Source organism: Eucalyptus grandis, chromosome 3 (genome assembly GCF_016545825.1).
Source record: "Eucalyptus grandis isolate ANBG69807.140 chromosome 3, ASM1654582v1, whole genome shotgun sequence".
NCBI lineage: Eukaryota > Viridiplantae > Streptophyta > Magnoliopsida > Myrtales > Myrtaceae > Eucalyptus > Eucalyptus grandis.
In genome coordinates this window covers 34386794-34397864 of record NC_052614.1, presented here as the reverse complement: position 1 = coordinate 34397864, position 11071 = coordinate 34386794, and the positions used below count along the sequence as shown (strand labels likewise).

The 11071-nt window shown below is 37.3% G+C and overlaps 1 protein-coding gene and 1 long non-coding RNA gene across 2 annotated transcripts; both read left to right on the top strand.

Annotated features, from left to right (window-relative positions):
• Positions 1-357: 357 nt before the first annotated feature.
• LOC120291139 lies at positions 358-1038 on the top strand. The gene is made up of 3 exons (XR_005548991.1): positions 358-409; positions 697-803; positions 943-1038. It is a non-coding gene; the product is annotated as an uncharacterized LOC120291139 (long non-coding RNA).
• A 3462-nt stretch (positions 1039-4500) lies between these two features.
• On the top strand, positions 4501-10464 carry LOC104437301 (peptidyl-prolyl cis-trans isomerase FKBP16-3, chloroplastic). The gene is made up of 8 exons (XM_010050225.3): positions 4501-4630; positions 5509-5786; positions 6311-6394; positions 7085-7134; positions 7814-7862; positions 9099-9173; positions 9837-9964; positions 10073-10464. The coding sequence occupies exons 1-7, from the start codon at positions 4582-4584 to the stop codon at positions 9954-9956; spliced, it is 705 nt and encodes a 234-aa protein (XP_010048527.1). The 5' UTR covers positions 4501-4581; the 3' UTR covers positions 9957-9964; positions 10073-10464.
• The last annotated feature ends 607 nt before the right edge of the window (positions 10465-11071 follow it).

Sequence of the window (11071 nt, the reverse complement as noted above, 5' to 3'; positions counted from 1 at the left end):
ATTCCAACTTAATAGTTTCATTTTGACTGTGGGGGCTGTTTAGGGCCAGCCGCCAAAGCCCATGAGGAATGGTCATCAGCCTCGAAAACAGGGGTATCCAGTAAATGAGATTCATCCAACTCTGAAAGAGGATTTGCTCGGACATCATAAGGGGAGTATCTTTTAGTTTTCTTACTAGATCCTAGTCCTAGTTGAGTTCGAGGAGATTTATGTTTTTTCTGATGCGAAGAGTCAGAAGATAAAAGTTGAGTACCCTTTAACTTTGTTTCTGGGGGACCAAATCGGTGGTTAAGGAGTTATCTCGGCGAGTGCGGGTGGGATGACGAGAGGAAGGGATGGGAAACTCGGGAAGCGGGACTGTTGGAGGCGGAGGCTGGAAGAGGGAGGTGAAGAGATGGGGGAGTTTCAGGTATGGTCTCTTCCATAGGTTACGAATGTGAGAGAGGATTGTAAAAGGCATCCCAATAAGGGTCATGTCTTTGTTTGATTTTACACTCTTAGCCAAGGGCCATACACCATTGTATCACGTCCCTCGAATTGAGATTCCTCATACTGGAAATCCTTGCATGAAGTTGCATAATGGCCTAATTTCCCACAAGAGTAACAATAATGTGATAGTCTCTCATACCGGAAATCAAGCCAGAGAGGTTTTCCAGCGATACTAATGAGCTTCCCTGATTTTAATGGTTGATGCAGATCTATTTCAATGCGAATTCTCCCAGATGTATCGTGTTTAACTTCTAACACTCTGCCTATTTGTTGTACTGCTCTACTTAAGAGTTGTGGAGTGTTCCATTCCAGAGGTAATCCTATGACATGAACCCAGAAGGGGCATTTGGAGAAATCGTAACAATGTAATGGTGTATTTGGTTTCCAGGGTCGCAAGTTAACCGAGATGACCCGAGAACAACCGGGGTTCCATCTAATGCTCTGCGTTTTCAGTTTCAGAACGAAATTTGAAGATATAGATCCCACCATCCCGAGAAGAGATATCAACATGATCCACCCGCCGGGCCTTCGTCATTGCAACTTGAAAAGGTAAATTAATGGTGGGGTTTGTAAAGATATTACCAATCAAGATGAGGCGACACTCTTTGATATTGTACATTGTTGGAATATCTTCCCAGGACCTCCAATTCTTGTTCCGCACAGAGCCGTCCAAGTCGGTGACACAATGAAGCGATACGAGAGGAATCATCATTCTCTTCCGTAGCCATGAAGGAAATGTTAAGCAAGAGGAAGATTAGCGAAGAGGGACTCAGACCAGAACAACAAGTTTCAAGGGTTGCATGTGAAGGATCGGTGACATGCAGAACGAAAAAACGGAGAATTTGAGTGGAGACGGTTGAAAAGGAAGCATCCGAAAGCTAAGATGATAGAAAGTGAAGCAGAGAGAAGATGAAGATGGTCGAAGAGAAGGCAAAGTTGTTTTGTGGGGAATCTGGAAAAAGAGGAAGTAGGAGAAACTCGAACATAGCGCGAGAGAGAAAAAACTTGCCTTCTACTCTGCAACATGGAAACGAGCAATGATGACTTGAATCGTAGAGGGGCAGAGATTCATTCCGCAGTTGTTCATGCTCGAACCTACGAAGATGACTCTAAAATTACGTTTTTTTTTTTTTTTTTTTTTTTTTTTTTTTTTCCACTGCCATGCTTTACTCGTGTTTTCTGCAGTCAGTCATTTGAAATTTGTGAATATTCATCATTGGATATGTTGAACAAGTGCCGTTAGCCATTTTCACCAAGACCCTTTTCGCAAAATTATGAATCAAATAGGGATTAAAATACAAGAAATCGGAAAGTAAAAGGACATTGAAAAAAAAAAATTGGAACCTACAGGAAATGTATTTTGCAAGATTCCACCAGAGATTGGATTGCCAAATTCCACCGCGTAGGCATTTTCTATTGGAATTTGGTCGGCATTTATCTGGTGTGAAATTAGTTTTCTGAAAAGTATTAATTGTAAATAAATGAAAGCCTAATGCATTCACCTGTTGTTGACACCAAAAATATCCGTGTAAGCACGTGTTGGTCATGAGGGACAAAAAATTCTAAAATCGCTCTCATGGCTGTATATGGACCATAATCTACATCAGCTCCGTCCATAAGTGATTATGAAAATAAAAAATAGTCAAGAAATTTGAGAAACCTTGGGCTGAATTTCAACAAACACATAAGCAAAGACGTATGATTTCATAATGAAGCAATTGGTTGTCATGTGTTGAAGCCAAGGATCATTGATGAAGATATAACATTGACGGTAGAAATAGGCGAATGGTTAAAAGAGCGCCGAACTCAAGAGGAGTAGTTAATACTTGTTGGATAAGCTGCGAAAATGTTGTCAATAGGTTAGAAACTAAATATGAATAAGGCGGGTCGACATAGAATGTAGGGCAACTCTTGAGGAGGAAGTAACTGATTATTTTTTATTTTATTTTTTTTTGGTAAAGTAGTAACTGATTATTGACGGTTACTAGATTGGCCTATAAATACTGCAAGCAATCTAACAAAGAGCCCCTTCAAACATACATAAAATTATTTTATCTTGCTTTCAGCCTTATGTAGTGTAGCCTAGCTTAAAATTCCTATCATAGATTCAATTTCGGTGAATATCTATATCTTGGCAGTGTTGTCGATTAAATTCTAGGGCTAACCCATTATTCAGCGTTGTCAATTAGATTCCGATGTTGTCTACTCATTCTCATCTAAGAACAATGTTGGTTAAGTGTTGTTGCCTCTGTCTAGCATCGTTGATTAAATTTTGACGTTGTGTCCTCATACACACCTAGAAACAGTGTTAGCTAGATGTTGTTGCCACTATCCAACATTGTCGATTAGATTCCGACATTGTGTTCTCATACACATCTAGGACAATGTTCACTAGGTGTTGTTGCTTTTATCTAGCGTTGTCAATTAGATTCTGACGTTGTATCCTCATACACATTTAGGACCAGTGTTCACCAAGTGTTGTTGTCTTTGTCCATCGTTGTCGATTATATTCTGACGTTGTCTCCTCATACACATCTATAGATTAGTGTGCGCTAGGTGTTGTTATCACTGTCTAGTATCGTCAATAAGATTTTGACTTTGTGTCCTCATATCTATTTAGGAGTAGTGTCTACTAGGTATTATTCTCATTGTCTAGCGTTGTTGATTAGATTCCAACATTGTGTCATCAAACTTAGTAGAGAGCAATGCTTTTTAGGCATCCTATTAATATCTAGTATTATTGAAGCATCTTCCATATTGTATAAACCACTTTAATTTTAATGGGCTTTTATTATTATGTTAAAGTGAGTTTAACTGACCTCACTAATTAGGTTTTGATATTGACTATCAACTATCATTGATATTAAGCTCGTGTTAAGTCCACGAACTTCTTTGAATTTGATATTATAAAGTGTATAGTCTCATTTACATTTGACCATCTTTGTTCAAAACTAACACAAAACCTAAGTGTTTTTTAATAAAAATCAAACTATAATACTTGATGAAAAATATTTCACTATGAGATCCAAAATCGGCGAAACACCTATTAAATTAAAAAAAAAAAAAAATTGAGTATCTAGATGGAATTTCACTCAATTTCCATTGATGTAGTAATTACATCTTGTGTTGCATCATGCATCGCGTGTTCGTGTCTATGTTGATACTACTTAGGCGACGGCAACTCCATTGACAAACGCTGACACCCCACTTGTGATTAGGCAATAGCCACAGGCAAAGGGCCTAGCCCTCCTTGCGATGGTGGTTTTTTTGTCTTTTTTTTTTTTTTTTTAAAAACTTTTAGTCTATTTTTTTTGGTAACCAAGGACTCCACCACAAGCCCCTCGTGCCCGGATAGCACCAAGGGCCGGGTCGCTATATCTCGGGGAGACTAGGATAGAACCCCAACACCTTCCGCTTGTCTCTTAAGGCACATGCAGGTGGTTTGTTGCTTCTTATATCGAAGCGAAGGCCTCCACTTATAACGCTAGCAATTACGAGTTTTGAACTCTTGACCTCAGCGATTAAAGAGAGGCTCTTAATCAACATGGCTACCACAATCAACACTCAACCAACTTTTAGCCTTTTTTAGTTTGTCTTTTTTTGGAAAGACTTTAGGATTTTTATCCTACTCTAATTAAGATTTAGTGTAAAAATTAGGATTGAGATCAAAACGAGATGGTTTTAGTGCTTTAGTTAAATTTAACGTCACATAGGGAAGTGAAAATAAACAAAAATCACGTAGTATTTTTTATTGGTCAAATTGGATATAGTTAACAAAAAAACTTGACTACATCAAGTTTTAAAATTTAATTATATATATATTTTTAAATTTAAATATTCAAACGCACTTTGGTGATAAGTTTTAGAAATTTTAATATACTTATCTCATTAAATTTTATCACATTATGGCTATATGTAAAGATATATATTTTGTATATAATTTTTTTTTTTTTTTTTTTTTTTTGGTTTTTAAAACATAAACAAAGTAGCGAGAAGACTTTACCCAAAAAAAACAAAGTAGCGAGAAGATATCGTTATCCAGAGAGGGAGGGACGTTACTCTTCTCAGTTTCTTTCCACAAAGGAAGGGATTATGGCCGCTTCCTCTGTTTCCTCTCTCTTCCTTCCTTCTCCTGCTCCTGGTAATCTTCCCCTACCTTCTCTCTCTCTCTCTCTCTCTCTCTCTCTCATCGTGTTCTATTTCCATTCGTTCTTTTTGTTTGTCCTGTGTTGGGTTTCTGGAAGCGTTCGAGGTTATTGTCAATAATCCTCAATTCACTGATCTGCAAGCTTCGAGGTATCTTGAATGGTCGAGAGTGCTCACCATATGTATGCCCATGGAGACTTTATTAAGCGAACTTGCGAATGAGAACTTTCGTGATGATACTGGGCATTTTGGTGCAGTCATGTCATCTCATGCGATGACTTAATCAACCTGTGGAGACAGTTGACATTGTTTCTTGCTCTGAGAAGAATACACATAAGCGTCTCGTTGACCATATGGCTGGTGGATGTTTTGGGGCGTTATGCTGGATTTCGATTGAGTCCCTTTTGAATCTACCTTAAGTCGACCGAGTTTAACCAGTTGGGTCGGCCTGCATTGCTTGAATTTCCCTATTGGAAAGCTACATTTTGCATTTCTAGGACTCAGGTTGACATTTTTGTGGGTCATGTCACCAGTTTGACAAGGGTCTGAATAACAGGCAGTGAAGGAAGCTAGATTCCCAGTGCTTATTGAGGTAAATATGCTGTTCTGATAGAAATAACTTTGAGCTCAAACTGAACTGTTGATTGAAGCGCGGCACTCTTATTTTTAAGTTACCCCTGTTCAACCAAAAAAAAAAAAAACAAGAGTTACACCCCCAAAAGAAGCTGGATGGAGTTGTTGAGGTGGATTAGCGTTTATTGGCTGTTACTTTTTTGCATGACATGGAATAATATTCCTCTGAATTTCTTCTAGATTTTTCCCGTGTACTTATTTGTGGGCACCAGATTTGATGAGGAGTTGAGATTTTGTTAGGTTTGGATAGTGGTAAAACATCATGTACAAGTTGCCAAAGCAATGCTGGGAGAAGACTTGGAGGCCCATTTGTGCGGTGTTCTGGTGCAGTACCCAAAGTTTCAAATCTAGTGAAATGCGATGGGCATCTAAGCTCACTCAAACGTCGGGATGCAATTGGATTGCTGTGCGGACTATCTAGTTTCTTCATCAACTCATTCAATGTGATTGGAGCTGGCTTACCACCAGAGGAAAAGCCCAAATTATGTGATAGTACTTGTGAGAAAGAGCTTGAAAATGTATGGTGAGATCACATACCCTCTTCTCTTATGTTTTAACTAATTCAAGATGACTTGAATCTTGAGATGGCATAGCCTACTATCTAAGATGTTTTTTGGAGTTACTGCTACAAATTTCGTACGTAGTTATTGTAGGAAATCTTATCGGCTGATAGGTGTTGCTGTGGAATATTTTGGGGCTTCATATAAATTACAGATCCACTATAGAGGGTCTTGTTATTGAACTTTCCCTTCGACATAATGCGGTGTTTTGGAATTTGGGAAAAAGTGCTAGAATCCCAGTGTGCTGTGACAATCTTTTAATTTGTGGAAAATCATGCAAAAGGATTTAGTCTGTTGCATTGTAGTTTGCCATATCAAAGTCTAGAGTAGGACAATATACTACGCAGCTATTGCTTTGGCATATAAGTGCAGTTTGAAATCAAGTAGTGATATTGGGGTGATTATGATCATTGGCTTATTTATTTGCTTTTTCTTTCTATTTAATGGTCATTCTTAAGTTTGAAATCTTCTTTGCCATGAAGGTGCCAATGGTAACCACAGAATCTGGTCTGCAGTATAAGGATATAAAAGTTGGCGAAGGCCCTAGTCCACCTATTGGATTCCAAGTCAGTGAGCTCTTCTGCAAATTGGTTCTTCTACCTTCCTTCACCAAAAATATTTATGAATGAATTGCCGTCATTGGAATCTTAAAGTTCTGACATATGTAATTGCTACATGTCTTCTCTCCAGAGGGTCTTAACTGTACTAGTAAGGCTGACCAGAATTTCCTTGTCTTAACTGTACTAGTAAGGCTGACCAGAATTTCCTTAGTCTAACATTTGATAATGATGTTGATAGGAATGATTCATGAGATTTGTCTACACTCTAATTAGGGCACATGCATGAGATAGGCCTAATTATCTTAGTACATAACGTGGATAGGTAATTAATATTCTTTTTCTTCCTTTTGATGAGAGCAGTTTCTTTTTACATGTTTCCAAAACCATTGGAGTTTCAGCATAAATTAGTTTACTTCGGATCAAATTGTCTGAGTTGATTGAGTACTGAGTTAAAAAAGAATCCGTTTAAATATTAAGCTGTTGGTAATTCCTCTCCCATTTTGGCTTGGAATGTTTTAGTCACGTGCTGGTTTTGAATCAATATGTGCTGCCTAGCCATTTGACATTAAATTTTGGAAAACTTCAGGCTGAGAACTTTCCAAATATAGTGATGCCTCATGTTGACTAATAGCTTGCTTATCTTAGAAACTTATCCTCTTAAATTGACTTTCTTCATGTTAATATCACCACCCTTAGGTAGCTGCTAATTATGTTGCTATGGTTCCATCTGGGCAAATATTTGACAGGTATGCGAATCATTCCTTTGCTGCCATCTATCGATTTATCTTCGAAATCTTCTATGGACGACAATCATTTTTTAATGTTAGAAGCTGCTGTCTGAAATCTTGAAAATTTTCCCTCTTAACTGGATTGAGTTCAATCTGCTACAATAAAAGGTGTGTGCCTAGTTGCCAATTGAAGTATGTAGTTTATGTGTTTGGAGGGACGCTAGGGATCGGTGAAGGGAAAGAACTCTCTTCAACGCCTAAATTGTAATGTGGATTTGTGAGGTCATCAATGTTTTTCACTAGGAAGACGCTTGCCTTTGCATGTGCCACCAAAAAGCTGTAGGACAGGGAGAAATTATCTGATATTTATATCAGATGTTTCCTTGATGCTGGTGCTTAATTTGGAGGCACCAATCAAGCCAAAGTTCAGTTGTTGAGGTTTATGTTGCTTCTTTTTGTCTGGAGATTGAAGTCATTTTGATGCCAATCTTAAGTTAAGTGTGCTTGATAACTTTGTGTGCTCTTATCAACAGTTTTGTTGAAGTATCCCACATTGCTTGTCTAGGGGATTTTTATGGGCCTTATATTCATGTAGTCTCACTCCACCTGTTAGCTTAATTTTTAGGTTAAAGTTTCTAATAAGGTTCATCAACAGATCTTGATCTCTTCAGAATCATTTTCATGCTTCACTTTGCAGCTCATTGGAGAAAGGCCAGCTTTATATATTTCGTGTTGGCTCTGGTCAGGTGTGTTCTGCATATATCTTAAACACTGCATGTTGTTCATCAGATCATAAAATGAGTATTAATATATCTTTCTTTATGTTCACCTCTTTCCTGAAAATAGAACGGGTGTCATGTTGAGCACTAGTTCTGTTAAACGTCGTCGGAATATTAACATTTGTAGCTAATCATTTTTTCTTGTGATTGCCACAGTCTAAAAAATAAGCTAATCTTAGGAATCACACATATATGATCTTGTTTGGCCGTCAAAGAAGCACTAATCTTGGTCATGCCTTTTGATTTGTACTTTTCTCCTTTACAAGACTTGTCATCCCAACTATGTAATAGGATTGCTGATGATGATCTGGTGGGTTTGATCAATTGGTTTGAGAGAACTGGGTTTTGATTTGCAAACCTACAAATATCCCTCCAACCCAGGTTGTCTTCTGGTTGATTTTTTAACCTCACCTTACCTCATGCGCGTGGTTTTAATCCAAGATTTATCACAATGAATAACAAAATGATGTATTAGCATCTCTTTTACGTTTCTTAGGCAACTCTAAATGTCATGATTTGATCTGGAAATGACGTTAGCATAAATAAGGAAGTGCAGGCTAAGTTTGTTGCAGTTGAAACTGCATATTGATAATTTTAATGCCCACAAGTTTGAAGTTTTGAGTTTGATTCTTAAGGTTAAATAATTTGGGAAGGAAAATATATTTTTGCTGTTGATATCTACTTTTCATAAAGAAGCCGTTTTTTTTTATTCACCAAGTTCTAGATGTGTGCAAGCATGTGCTGAAGAATTTGGATTGCTTCTTTGCCCATTACAATCGTGTGCCCATTTGTAGGATCAGCTTTAAAGAATTTGCAAACTTAATGGGTTCAAATTGAATCAGTATTTCTATCTTTTTTTATTCCTCTGGCCAATTATTGGTACTTTCGATCTAATATACTATCAATAGTAAGCTCTTCTTAAACCAGAAGAGCCATATATGTAGAATTTATAGTGCCCAGTATTGTAACCTCTTTTATAATTTTCATGTTGTCGCATGATGATTTAAGAGACCCAAATGTCAAAGTTGCTACCTTTCTCCAGCTAATGGTGTTGTTTGCTGCATTACACAACAAGCATACACATTAAATGGCTTGTGTTAGTGCGCATATGCATGGATAGTTACATATTCACACAGCATGACCGTAGATATGCCATGCCTATCATTTTGCAAATGACAAATAGCAGTTGAAACGCTGGCTTAGGTGATCAAGGGACTTGACGAAGGGTTACTCAGTATGAAAATTGGAGGGAAGCGTCGATTGTACATTCCTGGATCAGTAAGTTCCTCAATTTCACAATGCCTGATTTTCAATGAGAAATAGCTGTAGGGAGGGTTCCCAAAGTAGGAAATGTTCTAGCAGCTGAATCATTCTTTATAGGGGTTTGGAGGTGTCCATGTTAATTGTTCTTTTCTTCTGGTGTGAAATTTTGAATTATAGGAAAAGATAGTGGGCACCGGAATTGATTAGCATTCACATCTTGAAACCGAACTGAATGGTATAATGAACTCAACTATGCTAATTCATTTAGTATATTTGCCTCATTAATCAGAGGATTCAGGTTTATGAAAACAATCTGGATTTTGGAAGGGATTGGAATCAAATTTTCCGTAGTTTAGCAGTAACAGGTAAATGCACCAAAGGGATTATTCAAGGAAGGAAAGCTTTTCGCATGTCATCTCTCATTTTAAATGTTTTGGAAGTTGAGTGCAAATTTATGGCTTTGAATTTTATTTTGGCCTTTTGACTACTTACATTTTTATCATCTACCAATTTAGCAACTTTTCATTGTCATACTTTGCTTGTCTTGCAAACTTACGTACATGTAGAAACAAGTACTTTTATTTCCTTTAGTGAAGTTTCTTAAAGATGAGTCAAAAATCTGTTTGACAAATGACGGTATCAGCTTAGTTCTGATGGTGAGATTTGCTCCTTCAACAGTTGGCATTCCCAAAAGGTCTCACTTCAGCTCCAGGAAGGCCGAGGGTGGCTGCAAATAGTCCTGTCATCTTTGATGTCAGTCTGGAATACATACCAGGACTCGAAGTTGATGAAGAATGATAGAACCGGTTGGTCTTCTTCTGTACTCTAATAACTGCACAAGCTTGGATGGTAAATCTATTTCGCTACTGTCATGGTATCATTGGGTTAATTCATTGATTTTTTTGATAAAACAGAGAATGAGAATTGTAGTCAACTGCATTTTTATCAAGAAGGTACCTTTTTTGGCCGTGGACAGGCAAAGGTTGGCGGTAAATAGAGTGACATGTTAACTCTTGAGATTTCAGCTCATGTTCACAGAACTCAAGCCTATTTTTCGTAGTTCCTTCTCATGTTGATGGCTGTGGAACTTAAAGTGCACTTAAATTATGTTTGGAAAATTCAAACTTTTGATAGATAGTGTGTTATACCATTTGCTCGATGAAGAGAAAACCTTTTGAATCTTGTTTCGAAGGATTTGGATATGTTTGACATTTTGTGACTTTGGATATCACGCCATGTGAATTTGGCGACTCGCAATGTCAATTCTGAGTAGCACATGAAAATAAATGTTCTTGTTTGCCCTATCCATTGTCATGTCAAGGAACGATTGTTATCCATTGTGTCTGTTTCTTTTGGGATAATGATAAATATAGTTTATAAATTTTGGCCTAATGTACAATGTAGTCCCTAATATTTTAAATTGTTCAATGTAATCTTAGAATTTTTAGTATATGTTCAATATAGTCTCTAAATGATATGAAAATGTTCAATTTAGTCAATACAATCCCAAATTGTATGAAAATATTTAATGTTTATTGAGTATTTTCATACAATTTAGAGACTGTATTGAACATTACAAAAAATTTAGGGGTTATATTGAATAAATTAAAATTTTAGGGACCATATTGCACATTGAGCTAAAGTATATGGACCGCATTGAACAAATTAAAAGTTTAGGGATCAAATTACATATTGAATCAAAATTCATGAATTATTTCTGTCATTTTCCCTTTCTTATTTCACTTCATTCTCCAGCTCTCCTTTTGGAGCGAGCAGATTTCCTCCCTTCTATTGCTTCCAATGGGTTTTGAATTAATGGGCTGCGGCTTTGGCATATGGAATAGGTTAGTGGGGCTGGAGAGGATGGGCTTGAGGGGCTTGTGGCTTGGGCGAAATTTGTCCATCTATAAAGG

Coding starts and splice junctions, on each gene's coding strand:
- LOC104437301 (XM_010050225.3), top strand. CDS start 4,582: ATGGCCGCTTCCTCTGTTTCCTCTCTCTTCCTTCCTTCTCCTGCTCCT. Junction 5,787..6,310: donor GTGAGAAAGAGCTTGAAAAT/GTATGGTGAGAT, acceptor TTTGCCATGAAG/GTGCCAATGGTAACCACAGA. Junction 7,863..9,098: donor TTCGTGTTGGCTCTGGTCAG/GTGTGTTCTGCA, acceptor ACGCTGGCTTAG/GTGATCAAGGGACTTGACGA.